A 22,444-nucleotide genomic window follows, 5' to 3' on the forward strand; every position below is an offset into this window, starting at 1 on the left:
ATTGAAATTTATATATTATAATATACATTGTATACATTATATCTACGGTACCTACGGTATATAATTATTTATACCAAATATATATATGGCTATTTTCCATTGGATTCGCTCGTTCTCGCTCTCACTGTTCATTTGAAGCTATATATATTTTCATCAGGAACGAGATTATATGAGACTTCCTCGTCCCGAAGGCGAGAACACTTACTACTTATTCGCAAGGATTCAATACGAATATAAGTGCCCTGCAACATTTAGCTGTTTCGTCAAATATGTGCTAATCTTTACTGGAATAGTATCTGACATATCCTGAATTAAAATATTGTGACAAACAACACCAAAATCTAATTGTAGCAAACTACACAATTTTTTCAGAGTAGCTTTAGAAAAGAGACCTTAATGAAACTAGGGATGTGTGTGTTTTCTTGAATGTTGACTTGCCACTTTTTTTCTAGTCCATTGAGTTATATGAGAAAGTACATTTTTAATGTACGGGATTTAGATTGTTTTGAATTTGCTCATTTCGTCTTCTGGCCTATTTAAGTATCCCTTGCTAGTAGTTAAATTTCGCATAGTAGACCTGTACAAGATCTCAAGAAGACCTGTTAGAGATCTCAGGAAGAAATCAGTAAAATTAACTTGCTAAAATTTTCGTTTATTTCAAAGAATAAATAGAATATTTCCTCATATAAATTGATGGCCTGAGAAACCATGAAGGTGTCGATATTCAACACTCTTAAGTGCTACTCTTGTTTGCTGGGATTTATAAAACCTACAATTAAAATAATACATATTTAGCTCGACATTTCTATGAACGCACAGTCTCATTAGTGGTTAGTATATAAATTTCCTACCTCGGAAGTTCAATAGGTTCCCTTACTCTATGATCTTACGGTAAAAAAGGGGTGCATGGAATGTGTTAATAAAACAGCAAATACAAATGCCTGCCTCAAATACCACTCATAAAAATCTATGAAAAAAATATTTCTATTTTCCAAAAACAGCCTCAAATGTCAAACACCCCTCAAGTGGATAAATATAACACATTACGAATAGTACCTCTACTCCCTCACCCAACTCAATCGATTACCTCACCCTCAACCACCCTCACCTTCAATCGAATCCCCCACTTTCAGCCACCTTTAATCTCAATCGACCCTCTCACACAGACAGTTATCTTCATGTACTAAATAAACAATCAGTAAGGTTTAATATGATTACCATTCAAGTGATTTACATTTATATGTTGTAATAAGTAGATATACATTACAACAAAACAACAACTTACGACCCAAATAATATTAGTAACTAAAAAAGAGTTTCTTTGAGTGTTGGTCTGCAAACACGACGACAGCACTAAGAAACGAGGCCTAAATGCATCTGAGTATAATGAATTCGTAAAAAAAGCCAGAAACCAGAATCATAAAATCCTGTCAGTAAGCAAATTATACTATGTAAGTATTCAGGCCTAATCATGAAATTATTTAAATGCAGTGATGAATTGTCTGGCCTATAAGAACAATTTGGTTCCAAAATTATCAAAACAAAAATTAAGCCTATTGTTGCCCATGCTTAACACGTTGAACTTTCAACATCACTATTTTATTCTAATATGTGATAACTGCAATACGACATTAGTAGCTCTACTTTCTACTGCTTTATTAATACTATTTGTAATTGTAGTCAAAGGCTAGATTTTAACATCCAGGGTATTTTGTTACAATTTCCTCGGGATCTGCCCATGTTTAGTACAACGCAACTCTCCAACGTCCTTATTATTTAGTTATACCTGATAAGTCATATAAGATAGTAGCTACATATTCCGCTTAGGATGTAGCCAAATCCTACATTTCAATATTCGTTGAATTTTATTACAAGTCTCTCGAGAGTGCTCAATTTTGCTATAGGTGAGCTTTCGTCCGCCCTTGTAATATAAGAGGGCCGGTGAGCTTTTCGTCGGTGAACTTATGTCCGACACCCACATCAAAACTTAATGTAGATTGCGGTGGCTCAGTAGTAGAGGGTTCATCTCTTGTGAGTGGGGTCTCTGGTTCGATCTCAGCTCGTGCCAAATGGGTTCTGAGGTTGACAAACACCGTGTGCATGAGTTTTCCCGGATTGCCTCAACACCATAGTATTAGCATATATGAAACTTTGTCACGGTTATTGTTTTACACTTTATTAAACTGAGTACAGACAAAGTAAACGACAAAAACAGCTTCATTTATCTTAATGAAACTTGAAAACAATTCAGTTGGTGTTATATTATTTCAATTTATTTCTTCATCCATATTAGTCTATGTAGCTGTATATAAAGGATGTGTACGTTAGGAAAGGTATAGAAACGACATGGAACTCAATACGTTCGAGGTCTCGTCTCGAGTCATAAAAATCGTATCAGTCTCGGTGTTGATTAGATCTCCTTCGTAACTAAGCGGTTAGCATACGTGCCTTTTGCGTGGTAGATCAGGGTTCGAATCTTGGTGGAATGTCATTGAAAAGTTTCAAGGCATAATGGTAGTTTAGAATCCCCTTAAATCGCAGTTCGACATCTCATATTACTTCGTTGCTGAAAGGGACGCTAAATTCCAATCCAACCAATATACAATTTACATCTTGATATTTCTAATCAATTCGCTGATTTAATCTGATAGTTTCTCTCTTCCCATGATCTTGCCTTATTCTGAAATTCATACTCTCTGCCAATCTTAGCATTTTATTCTCAGTTTAAGAACAAAGTTTAAACAACCCGAGCAGTTGCAGTTAACAAATAAAATAAAATGAACATATCCATCCAAGGAAAATTTTTAAGCTGCGTGAAAACAAATGTTTGAAAACTGAAATATTATATGTTTGTTTTAAAAATCGAAGATTCGGAATATTTTGGCAACGTAGTTTTTCGGTCATTTTAAAGACTGGAAAGAGAATAAAATATATTGAAACTTAATGCAAATTATGTGTTGTTTAAAACATTTTCGTTATACCTAAATACCAAGCTATTAGGTAGCATTTTCTCACTCTCTCCTGTGCACAAGTTCTATGACTTAGAACACCCAAGGACAATTGTTAAACCGACTAACATATAACATAATAGTAACAAATTTTGGGCAAGGCATGCAATTTCAGTAATATTTGTTAATATTCGACAAGAGACCAAGACTTTCGAGATTGAGCTTGGTCTTGTCTCGGTATTTCTCCAAATGCAACTGTCTGTCTCGTTCACGGTTTTGTTTCGGACTCTCGAATAAGGCTCGATATGTTGAATCTCGGTCTCATTTCGATTTACTAAAGTCTGTCTCGGACTCGGTGTTGTCTCGAAATTTCAAGACAAGAAACACGATACTTGGAGTAGTATCGGTCTCGGTATCATACCAAGAGTATGTTGTGTATGTTCAAGCATAATTCTGGAACGTTAGGAGCAATTTCAAGCGAGTTTGATAGACATATTATATACGATCAGAAAATAATATTGTCGGGATAAGACATCTCCAGTCGGGATAAGACATAGAAGGAGTGACATGTAAAAATAATCAAGAACGACCCATATTCATGTCGAATCCAAATTTTTAAGAGTCTCTAAGCTAATTGGTGAGAGTCTAGATGACATTCAACCTCAAGTTTAGTCTAATAGAACATTTGATCTCAGCAGAACCTTTGAGAACTCTTAGAGATAAATAGAACTATTGAACTTACCAGAAGATTGTGATAACAAATAAATTTCTCTTCAAATATTTCAATTTCGAATATTTCAAATAAACCTCTTTCGTGTATACAGTTCAAAGACTAAACCATATATATATATATATATATATATATATATATATATATATATATATATATATATATATAACAAATTTGTTAATTTAATGTCCCACCATTATGGTCTTTCGGTTGAAGGAAATAAATGGTTAATGAAAGTGGGTGATGATGAAAAATTAAACTTTGTGCTTTCCTACCGGGAATCAAACCAGGAAACACGTACAATAAAGAAAATACTCCCTAGCCACTACTCCAGCAGATAGGACTGCTTATTGCAATCGTTTCGAACATCCCTTTGAGTACCAAGGTTATATGGCACGGCGACATTCATTTAAGGTAGAATCGTAAGCAACGTAATACCGAAATTAGAGACCGGTAGGAGTCGAGCTAAAACTCGATTCAACTCGAATGCGAGTCAAGTTTCGAGTCGAGTAATAGGAAAATAAAACGTAGGATATTATCACGATTTTAATAACCTAGCCACAAATGTCACAAATTATGAGAAGAATCAACTGACACTTGAACAACAGATAGTTATTAAGCCAATATTTTTCTGTTTTTAGAGTTGTCCAACTTTCAGTGCTAGAAATATTTTATACCTTGTGAAATTTTGGTGTTTTGATGCTTATCTGTCGCGCCCCCATTTTTCTACAGTTTTCAAAACATTTCGAAATTTAAAATTAATACTAAGATTTGTTTGCCTATCTTCGATGAATTTAATGTCTTCTGGAATTGTACGTATATGTTGTTTCAACCAGACATATAAATAAGAGTTTTCCGAACAATGAAACTGTAAATCTAAGGTTTTTACACTACTTGCTCAATGAAAATATTGGGGAGTTTGTTGGAAGTACAATCTTTCGCATCCCCTTTTAAATACTCATGATTTGATGTAACTAAATATGTTCGCCTTTTATGGTTTGCCGGTAAAGGAGAAAAACCTCTTATTATACAGTCCAGTTCCAGTTTCAAGTTTCCTCTTATGATAGAAAGGATTATCTATATTTTTCTGTATAATCTTTAAGAACAGTGCGAACATTGTGACAAAACCCATTATAATGCTAAAAGATTGCGCACCCACAGTTTTCCAGCTATGGTAGAGCTTTCGCGATGAGGTAATTTTAAAAAATAATGTTACATTCTAGTATTAACATGAAACAGTTGGACGAATATACACACACACACATACCGGTTGAGTTGATTTTGAGTTTAACGTCCCTTTCACCAGCGAGGACCTACTGATTAAGGTGGAATTCGAACCACATGAGCTCCTGTTGAGAATCGAACCGGGGTCTCCCACGCCATACACGTACCAGTTCAGTCGAATGGTAGAAGCTAGCGTAGTGAGCTTCAATAACCAATTTTCGTCTGCTAATTTTCTTTCTTTCTTTAGGTCACATTCAAAATCTCTCTTATAGACGTACGGTACATAAGAGAGGGGAAGTGTTCTTATCCTTGGTTCAAGGTCACTGAGCTCAACGAAACTAGAGATAAGTTTAGGCAAAGAATATACATTATATGAAGATTTTTACTAAATACGAAAATATTATCATATATGAAATATTAAAACACGCTATTTCGATTCAACACACCATGATACATTAGGACTGTTGTTCTTATTGGTGTGCGCGGCATGGTTTAAAAATAGAAATTTCATATTTTGCTCTGCTCATAAAAATAATATTGATAGTTGTTTTAATATGATAATTTTGGAAAGTAGGTGGTTTAATACTTACACATTAATACTAAATAAACTGAAAGATGTTTGAAGATCTTCCTAAGTATGAAAATGTGTATACCCAATAATTGAGTGCGGGGTCGCGGTAGCTCAGTGGTGGAGCGTTCACCTCTGGTGCCTGGGGTTCCGGGTTCGATCCCAGCATCCGCCAAGTGAACTTTGTGGTAGACAAACACCGTGTGCGTGGGTTTTCTCGGAGTTCTCCTGTTTCCTCTCACTTTCTTCATTCCACCATTTCATTCATTACACATCATCACCGTCTCCTTTAGCCTAACCGGCATAACCGCGGGACGTAAAACTCAAAGATTTCATTTCATTCTCCAATAATTGAGTTCTTGAGAGTGAGAAGGGGCTATGCCAAAGCAGATAGTTTTGAGAAAAATGAAAAATATTAGACCAAATAAAACATGCATAACGTATGGGTATTGTTATTGGGCAATGGCTTATTTGCCTTCAAATATCATCAGGGTAATTGGAAAAATTTTAGCAGCAACAACAGGAACTGTATCTATATCAAAGTTTCAGGTTCTGTGGCATACCCCTTCTCACTCTCAGGCACTCAATTGTGATGTAAGAAATTCTGGGGTGTAACAAAAATATACAACACCTCCGCTAATATATTTAAAAGCATTTCGGAGGTACTGCATTGTTTACTATATAGGTTTCAAATATTCTTGGTTGTACTATTGAGAAATAACAAATTTACGTCGTACTTGTCTCTTCAAGAACAGTGAATGTGAAACGAACACAACACAATAAAAAAGCTTTTAATCTTTCTAAGCTGGCATATCTTCTCTTTGTCTGACTACCTAATAAAATCTATGAAATCTATTAAAATCTCAAGAGAGGAGCTTGTATATAGTAAAATCGCTCAAATCGTCCCCAGGCGGCTACAAAGGAAGCGGAACACCATTGAAAAAAACACATGTTTCTTTGTTACATGGGAGGGATAATTCAACAAGTCCTTCCAGTTGAGGGTGGCCTTCGAGTTGACCTGCTGTAAAAGAAAGCGATGTAGCAATTTTCACCCTCTTGTTTAGTGATTCTTCAGTAGTCTTCCAGAAAGACAGGTTTATCTAGCTTTTCGTTACTTATGTTTTCGTTGCATCCTCCTCCTTCTGTCTCCCTTTGCTTGAAGGGCATAGTTATGGAACGTTAAACTCAAATATTTCATTTAATTTGAATTGAATTTGGATATGTTGTAATGAAGAGAAACAAGAAATCAATCATTAGTTTCATGATATGTGCTTATATTACTCTTAAATATAGCATATTGTTAATATTATGTAACTTTCATAACGATAACGCTTGTACGAACCAAACATGTTAAGTGGTTCGTCCCTTTTCCCCCACGTAAGGCATCAGTGCCGCAAAAGTCAGACGAGAAAAATACAATCTTTCTGTGCCACCCCCAGAAATCCATCCTTGACCGCCACTGTCCGTACTATTATATTAAATTCTTTTGATGATTGTTGTGTTATAATTAGTATTATTATATAATGTATCCATCGATAATATAAGTTTAGCGATGGCAACAACGTATCACTTCGACACCAAACACTTGCTGCTTATGGCTTATTTGGAGTGTTATTTATGGAGGCGGTTAGGGTAAATTTTCTGCTTGAGTACAAAGGAAGCCGGTTGGGGACCAATAGAAAGTCTCGACTATACCGGTTACACTTCTTGTTTATTTCTGTGTTTTAGGTTAGAGATAGAAGCAGCTATTTTTTTAAAAAAAAAGTATATTGAGGATAATATCCTAAAGATCAGTGATACCGACACAACTTGTCCCTTTTGTATCGTTTTCTTATTTTAGCAGATGACTAGACACGCGGTCAAAGCACGTTGCATTGGGAAGATAGAAAAATTGAAAGGTAGTAAATCTCAAACAACCCCGCGGTTAAACAACAGAAATAGTTCGTTGGCTTCCAAGACATTAGCGCGTGAGCAACTGGTTTTTCCCTTCTTTCAGAGGTCACTGACATGAGCAAATTGAGTTCAAATGTTCATTTTGGAAAACCTAAAAATAAATGTTATGGTCAGGAATGTCCAGGAAGTGTCTGGAAAACTATTTGTAGAATATCCATTATGCATGGTTTGTGATTTTAAAAAGTAACGATTAATTTTATAATCATTACCAACTTTATTAACGAACATGAATTAAAATTTAACTCCCAGAAACTTAATTATTAAATTAAAAATTAACAAAAAATTAAATTGATTATTTTAAACGTTATTTTTTTAAAGTATTAATTGCAAGCCTTAAACGCATTAACATTGTGGGCCACGATGACTCAGTGGAGAGTGCTTAACTCTGATACGTAAGGTCCCTGGTTCGATCACGAGCCAAGCAAGTTTGTGGTGGGTTTCGTCGTATCCGTGGGTTTCAAAAATGGGATTTTTCAGGAGTGAAAGTTCAAGTTCAGTATCTCATTAACAATTCTCTCATATTGGCAATGAAAATCAACTATCTAATTTATAATTTTATAATTTACTGTTTATGAAAATCTTTTTAATAAGATGCCTATGTATCGAAGTGCACGAAAACATTAGCTCTTTTAGAGTTAGGTTATTTTGCATAAAAGCGATCCATTTATTTTAATAAGCTATGTAAAATAGTCATATATCCATATCACAATATGTGATGTGCAACAAATGTTACATCATGCGTTTTCTATTACTCATGATATGCTTAACACATTAGTTGGGGAAGTGAATAGTTCAGAAGCTATTATGTAGGCCTATTGCTTTCATGGGAACAAAAAACGGTAGTTACAATTATGCTAAATTACTATAAACTGCCAATTGCTCACATGAGGTTCACTTTACCGCAACAGTTATATACAAATTATATATATCTGAATAGATACTTAAGTATTGCTATTGCATTTAAAGTACTATCAAATATCACGACATATATTTAGCCCTATTAGTTTTAATTAACTTAAATGATATGAAAATTAAAGATTGCTGGCGTTAAGTTACGTATTCTGTACCTTATCAAAGTAATAAATGCTGGTATTAGTTTCAAAGAAAACAGCTGTTTCTGAGTGATTAGTTTCTTCGAAATAATATTTAAAAATATGCAAAGATTTTCGAGACATTGGAGTAGAATCGAGATTTTTGCAAGCAGTCTCGACTTGACTCGAATTTTACAAAATATATCTCGACTCGAATTTCGTCTCGAATTCGAATCGAATCGAGTAGTGATTTGAGACACCTCTCGATTCGTGCGCATCCAGTTCGGCTTGAGCTATAAGCAATGAAACAAGCTGTTGATAACCCTAAACCTGGGCAAAGCAGTTTTGAACATGTTTGTCCAGCGTCCTATAACTTTTAACAAATTTTGGCTGTAGCACAAATACTTGCTCCTCCGGAACTCAAACCCAGAACCTGATGAACGACGCCCTTGCTTCTTAGAATTCACTACTACAAAGTAATGTTTCTTCGTTTTGTGGAGGAGCACTGCTTCTTGAAGCTCTGAGTGTGTCTCCCCCGGAGGAAACCGATATATTACATCTGTAATATAATAATAAATAGAATAGTACCGTGTGAAATTAATATGTATCCCTCCAAATACTAAGTGTGCCCCCGGAACATCTTTTTCTGAAAAAATCACTACTACAGACGTCCCAAGTTAATTAGTTTTTAGTATTAAGATAAAAACCACCTATCTTTCATGTTTATACACGGTATTCTTATATTATTATTATTATTTGTTGTAGAAGTAGTAACATTGACAATTATATTGTCTATGTAAGAAAATTGAGGAGAGTACTTGAAGCTACAAACAGGAATTTGCTCGAGTTGGGTCGTTTGGCACAACTCGACTCGAAATTCGAATCGAATTCGAGTCGAGTTGGAGGAAATTTTTCGAACCGAGTTCTGGAGTCGATCTAAAAGATGTCTGTTACGAGTCGATTCGAGTTTGAATGAAAACTCGCTTATTCTCGCTCATGTCCATCCCTACACGAAATATATATATAATGGTCACTAGATCTTAATACAGTATAACGTTAGTCTATTTTCAACATAAATACTACCAACTTTCGAGAAAATAAATTCAAGTTAATTTACAAAAGTGTCACTATATTTGTGTGACAGTAACATAGGGAAAAACTATAACAGGGAACAGGACACTACCATGACTGGTCGCTTACCAATTTTAGAAGTTTCCATTATCATCTTTAACATAATCAATTTATAGAATCTTCTGTCTGTGTCCATATCTTATATCGCGTACCTCAGAATACAATCTCTTCCTAAATAATAAATTAATGATCTCACTACTTTTCGTTCATTTTATAACTTTCTGCAATATGAAACATGAGCCTACACGTTAAGTGTAGAATCTGGAACACATGAGCACCATCAAATCGAGAATGGGTCTCCTATGCAAAAGACACGTACCCAAACCCTTTTCTGCATTTTCCGTTCCAACTCTCCATGTACGAATTTGAAACCTAACTTTTGACAATCTATATTCCGACCAAATTTGGTGGTAATTCCTCAACTACTTCTTGAATTATTTGTCTTTCGAACGAATAAACACACAGAGTAAATATATAAAGAAGTGCTGGTAACCCAAGCTCCTTAATTACGAAATGAAATTTGTTAGTTTAACGTTAAAAGACTATGCTCTTAAGGCTAAAGGAGACGGGCGACTAAGGCAAATGAATAATGGTAAAATTAAGTCCTTGTGTTCGCTCACCGAGAGTTGAACCTGAGACCCTGTGTATCACTGGTACTCACGCTAAACACTAGAGTAGCGATGAGAAGGGTTACAAAATTAGTAACACTAGTTTGTATTGGCATTAGTTAATCTTGAACTAACCGTCAATTTTATTTTTATACGGGAGTGGCAAAACATGATGTGTACTGTACATTTAAACAGGGAAACAGATTTTACTTATGAATTAAACTTTAAAAATTACACACACACACACACACGCACACACACACACACACACACATATATATATATATATATATATATATATATATATATATATATATATATATATATATATATATATATTAGGGCGGAGCGAAAAATCACTTTTTTATATATCGAAAATGCAAGAGTGCGGAAAAGTTGTCAATTGATGTTGATAAAATACTGTAAAAATTTCGTCGCTGAAATCGAATATCTTCGGGTGGCGAATCGCCAAAAAAGATTTTGTGTCTTTATAGGGTATGCAAACCCGCCGTACACATAACTCTTTTGCGTTTCTACGGTAAATGAACAAAAGTATAACCTATATTTCTTAAGTTTAGTAATATATAAAATTTAAGAAATGTTTTCTGCATGATTTAGGCACATTTTGGATTACACACGAGTCAATTTGATCAAAATAACAATCTACTTAATACAAAATACATATTTTTTTGCACCTCTCTGCTTGTTTCAGCGAAACGACCCAGGACCCACGACGAGGACGTGGGTGCCGGTCAGGTCCCTTCCATGCCCACCCTACCATCCATACACGTATATTCAAAATTAGATCTTTGGTTATTTGCAGAGCATAGTTTGCCTTTGTTTCTACTTTTGTGTTTACAAATCGGTATTTTTAGTTTAAGTCTGATAAAACCATCTCTGCCACAAACTGCTGCAGATGCTTCTGTTACAAGTTTCACGCAGCGTCCTGTACTCGTAATGTAACAGGAACATTTTAAAGCTCTTTTCATGACTGAATGTTCACGGTTATTATTGTAGATTTCAAGTTCTTTGTTGGAAAAGAAGACAACGCTGGAGAATGCTTCACTTCAACTCATTCCCAATTAATAAGGTCTGTGTAATCGTTTGCATTGAAATTGAGCTTTGGTAGCATACATTTTTTTACATGTGACTCATTGTCTTCTTTAGCTGGTCTTCCTCGTTTCGTCTTCCTACTGATACTACTGTCATAATATCTGCTCTTCTTTTTCCTAGCTTTTCCCATTACGTTGACTATCTTTCTCTATGCCTCTGTTCTGTCGTAGAGTCTTTCATCGTCAACCATAGAAAACAATATATTCTCCGGGTGTGCGAAATAACAGTTATTTTGGATCACGCACTTCTTGAACCAATTGTCGCTCCTTTTGTGGTATGTGCCTTGAAGAAATTCTCATTAACCACTAGTGTTTAGCTCCATCTTTACAATTAGCGTATCTCTTTGCTGAAAACCAGCGACCTCCAGTCTCTTTCCTGCATAGAGTTTGATCTTTAATACCATCAAAGTACAAGCATCTAAGATGCTTTCCTTTGGCTATTAGCACTTCCTTCTGTCCTATATTTTCCCTTTTTCGCCGGACTTTTGGGAAGTCTATCATCTAGCCAGCATTTTGTGGATCAATTATTCCAAGAGATTGCAATGTAGCTGTTGCTATCAAAGCAGTTGCACGATCAGATGTTCGAAATCGGTCTGCCAACATACCGAGAAGTCTAAGGACATGTCGTTGAAGCTTGCTTCTTTTTTCTATAATATTCTGTTGTTTTGCAAAGTAATCATCAACACCTGACTCATCGCCATCATACGATAATGTCTGGTGTTCATTAGAAGTACTCGTTTGTGATGTGTAAGAAGAATGTTATCGGGTGGTCTCTCGTGATTTACTTTTAGTAAGTATGATTAGTTTGAAAGTCTCCTCGAAGTCAACTCACTCAATTCTGGCTACTCGTGTTGTTCACTGTTCTTACAGAAATGTCTACTCCTTCCTCGGTATTTTCTTTCTTAATTCACACGAGCACATGGAAAGTTCATGACACTTACAGGAACATATACCGAAAGACTTCGTGAAATCTTCTTGAAATATATCCATTTTTTTTCTGGAAACTAGCAGAAGCTTTCGTTTTCTTCTCAGATTTAACAAATTTATATACTTTCCGTGCAAAGCAAGTAGAAACTGAACTACACGTTCTAACGACAAAGTAGGGATGGAAGTTTTGCCCTAAACTGATTTCAGACATTGAGCAACGTCTCTCGCCGACTTCTTTATTGATCGATCATACCCTTTCTCACACTTTTCCAGCTCTACCAATTGAAAATAGTGCTTCATTACATTTCATTTTGTGGGCAACTACACACCTGAAAGTTCAGCTGAATGTCCAAGCACGGGGTGAGTCGTTCTTAATCTTGTTCTTATCTTCGGCATGGTTAGAGTTTCAATATTGATATAAAATACAGATGTCACACACATTACATAAAGTTTAATTTACAGTTCAAAAACAAACTGTTTATACACGTACCAAATACGCACAACGAAGTAAACACTAAAACGCAATGTTAACCTCGCCAAATTACCTTGAAAAAATCATCTTCCACACTCGAACAAAGTTATCGAATACTAACGTTGTTGTTTTAAATACTGCTACTATCAATTGGACTAGTCCAAATTGAATTCTTATTCAGGGGAGGAAGTTAAACTCTATAAAGTTGTACGAGAATTTTTAAAAGGAAAAAGAGTGTTGAAGGAAAAATTATAATTAACAATGAACACATTTATCGGCATATTAATTTAATGCTAGAACCCTATAAGAAACTACAAGTACAGTATGTGATATGCAATACTTTTTGCTAAAATGGGCTATTTTATGGTTCCAAATCTGCCTAAATCATCTAGAAATTATTTCTTCAATTTTATACACTGCTTACCTTAAGAAATATAGGTAATAATTTGTTCATTTATTGTAGAAACACAAAAAAGTGATGTGTACGGCGGGTTTGCATACCCTGCAGACAAAAAATCTTTTTTGGCGATTCGGCACCGGAAGATATTTTATTTCAGAAACGAAATTTTTACAGTATTTTATCAATATCAATTGACAACTATTGCTCACTATTGGGTTTTCGATATATAAAAAAGTGATTTTTCACTCCGCCCTAATATATATATAGGGGTAAAGGTGCGGGGAGATAGCGGCCCCCACTTCCAAAAATATGTAAGATGTACCAGAGTTTCTAAAATATTACAATGATGGCCAGAGATACGCAGGGAAATGGCGTGACGTCATGCTGCTATCTACAGTCCCCTTACCTTTACAGATCCACTTTACCCCTGTATATATATATATATATATATATATATATATATATGTAGTGCTAAACAAGCATATAGAAGCAAATACGTCAAACTATTAAATTGTAAATCATACAAAGAATGTTATGAGAACTTGTGACATTGACACGTCTTACAAGGAATACTTTTCCAAGAATTACATAATTTTTGTGACCTGTCCTCCCCTCTCGAGCCTCTATAGTTTGCTTCTGACAAAAAGAATGTGTTTTCCGCATGAATAAATAACTATTCCAAGAAACAAAGTGTGTGATTCTAACGACTGCAGAAATGTTTATAACCTGTTTTAAGTTAGATATTAATGCTATGTTTTTGTTTGGTTACATAAAATACGTTATCTTTTCAATCTGTATGACCACTCGAAAAAATCCTAAAGAGGGGGAAAAGTGACAATGTAATTCAGAGAGGGAATTAAATTTTTGTCACTGAAAATATCTCTTTCACCTTCCTCGTCAATTCCTACACTGGACCAGATTATGTTTTATGAATCAATTACGTCACTGTGCTAACTAGGTGGCTACTCTACTTGAAGTTCGCAGGAAAGTGCTATTTCAACCATTTTACAAACAAACAACTTTAAAACAATCATCCTTCAGGAATTCATTTTAGCGGTGGTCATTTTTGCTAACCGTCATTCACCTTCACCCTCAATCAATTCCCTCACCTTCAACCACAGCCAATCTCACCTCAGTCGATTCCCTCACCCTTACCTCCCTCACCCTCAATCGACACCCTCACCCTCAGACACCTTCACCCTCAGTCGACTCCCTCACCGTCACTCTCAGACACCCTTACCCTCATCTACCAAAATGAGAGTGAGGGCGGCCCTCTTCAGGGCAACTCCCACACAAGTATGCGATCATAACCCCAGCGATCCTAACTCCCATACAAATGGACAAAACTCTCTCGCATAACGACAGTCGCAATCCCACATAAATGGACAAATCTGCCACATAAATGAAAAAAAAAAACTCCCACACGCAGAAATTGTCATAACCATCACACAAATGGACAAAACTCCCACAGCCTAAACTCTCGCACTCACGAAATGTCAAAACGCCCACACAATAGGTGTTAATTTCCACACAAGTGGACAAATCTCCAAAATGCACGAACAGTCTAAACTCTGTTGTATTTCTTTTTGTATTATTTTCAGCCGGTGAATATTACAAGACGTGCAACCAGGATCATTTCAAAGTGTGGGAGATTTGTCCGATTGTGTGGGAGTTTTGATTATTTATGTGCGGATTGTGACATGTGTGGGAGTATTGTCCATTTGTGTGGGAGTTATGACCGATTTTGTGGTCGTTTTGATATTTCTTGAGTGTAGGTTTTGGCTGTGGGAGTTTTGACCTAGGCCCAAAATAATCTAGTACAAGTATGGAATAATTGGTATGATAATAAAATGAAGAAGAATAAAAAATCCGGATTTCTCAAAACATCCTAAAATTGGTGATACAGTACGAATTAGTAAAATTGAACATACATTTGACAAAAGATACATGCAAAACTGGACTTTGTAAATATTTAAACTGAAGATGATAATACCTAGAGATCCACCTGTTTATGAAATAGAAGATTTAAACAAGGAACCACTGGATGGACTATTTCATAGAAAGGAATTACAACCTGTGACGTTATCAAAAACATTTTATATAGATAAATTCATATGCACAAGAAGAAAAGGGTACAGAAAATAATATCTTCTGGATACCTGTATCATCCTTAAAAAGGATCAAGAAATACAATTTAACCTGATGGAGATTTTTAAGTTACGCTTTCCAGTAATAGCTGTATGTAATATTTACTTAACAACACCATAACATCATAAACTACTAAGCTTCATCAAAGAATGGAATTCCGTGAAAAGTGGGAAGTGACTATTATTGAGATTCATTATCCTCATTAAATTTTAAATATTAATGAACAAAATAATAAAATTGTTACCAATCTGCAAACAGGGATGAATAACATTTTGCAACTATTCCTCTGCGATATTATACTGATATTTCAGAGTTAATAAAGATAATTAATACGCACAACAAATTCACAATTTACATATTTACTACATTCGTGAAAGTAATACATGTTTTATAAGGTTTCTTAATAAAGACACATATGTGGACGTTGTATTATCACCAAGTGTTAGTGAGATGTAGAGATTTGATCCAAATGTAGATTTAAAGGATATGCAACAAGTACGAAGGGTTGCAAATTTACATTTAGGACTTCCATCTTCAATGTATGTATATTGTGATATAATTCAATCCATATTGGTTGGAGGTACTGTACCACCATTATCACGTATCAAAAATATGACTCCTGTAAATACTATATTTGAAAGTAGTGCTATATAAATTTTTCAACCTCAGCATTATGTGCTTATAGAAAAGATGCAGTTTGAACACATAAAAATAGATATAACAAACAGTACAGGCACTGACATTTACTTTCGGGTCTGTATGCATTAAACTACATTTTTGAACAGTGCGACAACATCAACTATTATGAACAATTCATATTGACAATATTATCAAAAACAAGCTCTTCCTGAAACTGGAAACGTTTATGTTGGATCACCTTATCAAGTCGGACATGGTGTTGGAAGTTTGCTTGTAGGATTATTTCGTTCTGACAATTTATTAGGACAACTTGTAGGATTATTTCGTTCGTTATTACAATTTAAACGTAAATACGAGGGCCATTCGGAAAGTAAAGAACGTTATTGTATAAACACTTTAATAACTGATATACAAAGGCGAAATGTGTGTTACATACTATGTGATACTTAAGTTACTTTTCGACATAGTCGTCGTGTAAATTTAAACACTTGTAATACCGTGGTATAAGTTTTTCTATGCCTTCCGCATACGCAGTTGCCGCCAAACTGTTGAACCAATCACTAACAGCTTCCTTAAGTTCATCATCACTGCCGTAGTGGCTTCCACCCAAAAAGTCTTTCAACGTTGGGAATAGGTGGAAGTCACTGAGGGCTATGTCTTTACTATAGGGTGGATGCTCCCAAACTTCCCACTTAAACTGCTGAAGCAAGTCCCTCGTCAATGCCGCGGAGTGAGGACGGGCATTGTCGTGGAGGAGGATGACGCCGCTGGTCAGCAATCCGCGCCTTTTGTTTTGAATCGCGCGGCGAAGTCGACGTACCGTCTGACAGTAGGCAGCTGCATTTATGGTCTCACCTCTCTGCATGTAGTCAACGAACAGAACACCCTTACGATCCCAAAAGACAGTAGCCATAACCTTTCTGGTGCTCAAAATTTGTTTGGCTTTTTTCGGCTTTTTCGGAGAATTTGAATGGTGCCATTCCATGGATTGGCGCTTTGTTTCTGGAGTGATGTGCGAAATCCACGTCTCATCTCCAGTAACAATACGATTTAAAAGTTCATCGCCATCCTTATGGTAACGGCTGAGAAAAGTCAATGCGGCTCCCATTCGCTTGGTTTTGTGTTCCTCCGATAACAGTCGAGGCACTCACCTTGCACTAATTGTTTTGTAACCAAGTTCACCACTGACAATTTCGTACAACACAGTTCTTGAAATTTCAGGAAAGAATTCGTGCAGCCCATCAATAGTGAATCGCCTATCCTCTTAAATTTTTCGCTCAATTCTTCCTTTGAGTTCGTCAGTCACAACAGAAGGCCGGCCCGAGCGTTCCTCATCGTGCACATTCGTCCGTCCGTCATTAAACATAATGCACCACTTACGAACTTATGCTTGATTCATTACATTTCCATACACCTCAGTGATTTGTCTATAAATTTCTATCGGACACACTTTTCTTGCATTCAAAAATCTTATCACACTACGAACCTCACACTTGGCGAGATCAGTAATTGTATCGCACATTTTACAGTCGCACAGCGAAGCAATAATGGAACGTAGCGGATCGCAGCTGGTGCCAGACTGAGGCTAAAGCATGCCCAGGTCAATAACCCAGCGGCAGCGGGGTTGGGGGAACACGCGCACGCGCTAGCGCAAAACGTTCTTTACTTTCCGAATGACCCTCGTAGCAAAATCTTATGAAACAAGTAGATAACCTTCATCCATCCAATATAGACGTTACATTCTGAACGAACTTTAATTAATGTTTGCCCTTGCAAAGTTAAACATTAATATTAACTTACCACACCCACGAGGAAAAGAGTGAAAATCATGAATAAAATATGTAAATTTACTAGAACTCTAAGATAAATAAGGGTATAAAAGTAACTGAAAAGAGATGTCAAAGTCAAGAAATTATTTTTTTTATCAAAATGAGAAAACAAAGTTATAACAAATATTCAACGTGTACTTATGAACAGGTAGTATACTATATTGTAATGGGAAATCATACATTATATTTATTGTTTCTATTCTCTCTCTCTCTCTCTCTCTCTCTCTCTCTCTCTATATATATATATATATATATATATATATATATATATATATATATATATATATATATATATATATATATATTTAGTAGTTTAATATTTTTTCATATTGTCATACATACCAACAAAAAATTAGAGTAAAATTGCATAAATATCCAAGTTATAACTTACATTACTTCGGAACATACATTGTTTCTAATTCTTCCCTAAAACTTCAGGAATTATATTCTGGTTAATAACAAAATAACTGAAGAATAAATATCATTGCAGAGTGAAAGTTGTAGCCAGAAACAGCATCCGCAAAGCTTGCTTTGTGACTCGAGATGCAATCCTAGGATTCATTACCCGATCTAGTATCGATGGAGTAAAGTATATGGTAACTGCTCCAAACTGGCTTTCAAAGTGAGTAAACCGTACCTATTACTATGGTGTTAATTGTAACAAGAGTATCATTTTGTTATCAAAATAGACCCGAACGAAAATACAGTAAGAGGCAACAAACGATATCGTGTTTGATCTAGTTTAATACTTAAAGACAACTCGAGGTCTTATGTAAATCATATTGTTATGCTATATAGTACAGCAAACTTCCTCGTATTACAGAAATAGCTTTATACGTTTGTTATACTACGATATGTAATGTTGCTGAAAAGTGTAGTTATTAATATATTATGAAGTAAATTACAATATTAACATTCATTCACGATTTTTTCACGTAATATCAAAACAAAAGATAGATTGCCTTATTGAAAAGAAATAATCTATTACATAATAAGATAAAAACATTTCTACATAAATTATACATGATTTTTAGGCAAATTACTGTCTTTAATTACCTAAAGTAAATTATATTAAGCCACAGTTATTACTGAAACATTTATTTCTGAAATACGAACAAAATTATAAAGCGTTATGGGAAAATTTGGTTTGAAGAAAACTCACCGTTTAGAGTAAACAAATTCTTGTGAATTTTTCATAAGAAATGACCCAGATTGTACGATTCTTAATGAAACTTTTTAATGACATACGAACAAAACTGCCTTAGGTAGGTTTAAGAAAATGCTCAGAAAACAATAAAAGTAACCCAAAATCCTATTTCTTGTCTATTATAAAGGAGTAGCACATATTGTCAGATAACTAATGAAATATTTATTAAAAAATGACAGAACTACCTGAGGAATTTTTGAGAAATCTCTGAGAACATTACCCCCCTAGAGTAAACGATCCCTTTAAGTTTTTTCAGGAGAAATAATTTTCATCGTACCATCAGATTCATAATGAAATATTTATTTAAGGAATATGAACAAATCCACCTAGTCGTAATTGAGATCATCCGATGGAACTTACCCACAAGAATAAAATACTTAAAGAACTTTCTTACATAAGTGACTTATATCAGAGTTAATTAAATATTGATAGATTGAATACGAAAACAATTCTTAGAAATGTTTCCAAATAAATTGTACTCATTGCATAATTCAGAAAAGATTTGTGAATAAAGAAAATGCAAATCATTTTCTGAAGTTAGTTTGTCATCGGTTTGTGTTAGTTTGTCTTCGGTTGATGATTTAAAAAGATAACGACCTACACAATCGAAATAACAACTTTACCCTTATGCAGTTTTCATAAAATACTTGGAAAGTATCGTTTACCTTCCCTCCATTCTGTAATTTGTGTCTTTTCTTATTTCTAAGGAGATTCTGTAGTCTGAAAACCACCATTCTCTGCTGTGCATTACTCATCATCATCATACATATTCTGCCTTTATTGGCAGGTCACATGCCGCAGCTGAGAAGCTTCCATGCTGCACGGTCCTCCGCTAATCTCTTGGTCTTTGCGTATGATCTTTCTGTTGTAATATCATCCATTAATTGTAGTCTCCTTCGCTCCCTCCCTCTCTTTCCCGCCACCATACCCTCTAGGACATCCCTCATGATAAATCTCTTCTTAGATAATGTCCCAACCAGTTTCTCTTCCTCTTCCTAATAATATCTAAAACTGTTCTTTTCTCATCCACTATTTCTAACACTCTCTCATTCGTTTTCCGCTCGACCAAATTAATTCTTTCCATTCTTCTCCACACTCACATTTCGAAGGCTTCCACACGATTTTCGTCACCTAATGTCCACGTTTCCGTCCCATACAGCACAACACTCCACACGAAGCATTTTATGAGTCATTTTCTCAACTCTCTATTCAAGGTCCCACAAAACAAACTTTTCTTCCTCCTAAAGGCTGTTTCCATCATTCCTATTCTTCCTTTTATTTCACGTTCGCACTTCATGTTATTACTAAGAATACTACTCAGATATCGAAAACTATTCACCTGTTCTATTTTCTCCCGTCCTACTTTTATAATTGACACAGACCCCTTCGTTCCGATCACCATGGCTCTTGTCTTATTAACATTTATTTTCCTCCCATATTCTTCAAGCCCTTTCTCATTTTTTCTAACATTTTATTGATTTTCTTTTCAGATTCTGCAAGAAGCGCCATATCGTCTGCAAATCTTATGCATCTATTCATTCTACGTCCTACCGAAATGCCATCATCATCATGTAGGCTCTTTTTTCACTATCTCTTATGGATAGACATTAAATAGTGTTGGCGAGAGGCAGCATCCTTGTCGAACTCCCCTTCCAATTGCACTCTCGTCCGTCAGATATTCGCCTATCCTAACACTTACTTGTTGACTCATGTATATGTTTCTTATGAGTCTTCGATCTTTCCATTCCAACCCTATCTTCTTTAGAACTACCAACAGCAATTCCCAATTCGCGCGGTCAAAAGCCTTTTCTAGATGGATAAATACAACATACACCTCTTTACCTTTTTCTATAAATATTTCACTGATCGCCCTTAATAATCCAATAGCATATCTTGTGCCCTTACCTCTTCTGAACCCGAACTGCTCATCCTCAACATATTTATTTGTTCTTTCTTATGTTCAGTATTCGGAGCAGAATTTTAGCTGCATGGCATATGAGACTAATAGTTCTATAATCCTCACATCTCTTTGGGTTCGATTTCTTGGTCATCGGTATCATGATCGTTTTCAGAATGCCTTTTGGCCATTCTCCTGTTTCATATATTATTGCATAGTCGAAACAATTCTTTCTTTCCCTTGTCTCTTATATTTTTAATGAATTCGATTGGTAAGTTATCTATTCCGGTTGCATTTCCTTCCTTATCTCGGATATAGCCTTTTCAAACTCATCCCTAAGAATACTAAATCCTTTATCATCCTCACCTACTTCATTTTCTACCTCAACATTTAGGCTACACGTTCTATCCCTACTCTCATAATAGTCTTCAACGTATTCTGTCCACCTTCCTATGACCTCATTTCTCTCGCTGACTACCTTCCCATTCTTATTTTCTACTGCCATCATAATACCCCTTCTTTCCTCCGAAATTCCATAGATTTCACCTCCTTGTACATTTTCTCATATTTCTCAGCTCTTTCTAATTCTTCTATATCCTCGCATTTTCTTTTGTAAAACTCTTCCCTCGCTCAGTCTATTTCTCTTCGTAATTCATTATTTAACTTTCTGTACATCTTTCTGCCCTCTTCTGTATCAACCTGTTTCCACATCTTCCTCTCCCTCATTTTCTGAAACATTTGCTCTGTAACCAATGGTTTCTTAGCAGTTTTGTATTCGCGGTAACCTACTGCTTCTTCTGTAGCCTGCTGTAGGCAACGTTTAATATATTCCCACCGTGCGTTACTACCTGCGCCTATCTTTTCCTCGTTTGAACATTTTCTTCGAATTTTTCAACGAAAAGATTTCTTATTTTCTCGTTTTTCAGCTTTTCAGTATTCAAAACTTTGTTACCTACTATTCTTCTGCCTACATTTTTCAGTTGAATATTTACTTCGGCCAGCACAAGATTATGATCAGAGAAAATATCAGCCCCGAGAAGGATCTTCGCGTTCTTTAAGCTATTCCGATACCTGTCCTGAATCATAACATAGTCCATCTGATATCCTTCGCCATCTATTGGAAATTTCCATGTATATCTTCTTATCTTGTGCTGATTGAACCAAGTGTTCCAAATTACTAGTGAACTCTGTCTACAAAAATTCACAGTCCCTCTCCCCTTTCATTTCTTTTGCCTAAACCATATTTGCCTGCGATACTACCTTCCTGTTTTCTCCTACACCTGCATTGAAATCTCCCATTAGAATTATGCATGCACCCTTCTTCTCCCTATCTATAATTTCTTCTATTTTCTCTTAATTTTCCTCTACTTCTTCAGTTGCATGCGAAGTCGTCGGTGCATATGCCTGTATCACCACTAGATTCTTTGTTTTCCCTTTAAGTCTTAATATTATAACTCTATTATCAATTAATTCTACTTTCACTACCTTCTGTTTTAAGCGCTTTACTAGAATCATTCCGACACCATTATGACCGCCCTCTTCATTACCTGGGTAAAACATTATATATCCTTCGCTGTTCAATACCCCATTATCTTCCCATCTAACTTCACAAACGCCTAC

General features: G+C 35.5%; 1 protein-coding gene across 1 annotated transcript in view; it reads left to right on the plus strand.

Annotated features, from left to right (window-relative positions):
- Window positions 1-22,444, plus strand: part of LOC145688087 (uncharacterized) — a 130,000-nt gene that overhangs the window by 46,875 nt on the left and 60,681 nt on the right. Inside the window, exon 9 of the mRNA XM_081761822.1 lies at window positions 18,211-18,342. Coding sequence (XP_081617948.1) covers window positions 18,211-18,342 — 132 coding nt within the window. The remainder of the gene's footprint in view (window positions 1-18,210; window positions 18,343-22,444) is intronic.

The sequence above is a fragment of the Thermobia domestica genome, chromosome 1 (assembly GCF_964235325.1).
Source record: "Thermobia domestica chromosome 1, izTheDome1.hap1.1, whole genome shotgun sequence".
NCBI lineage: Eukaryota > Metazoa > Arthropoda > Insecta > Zygentoma > Lepismatidae > Thermobia > Thermobia domestica.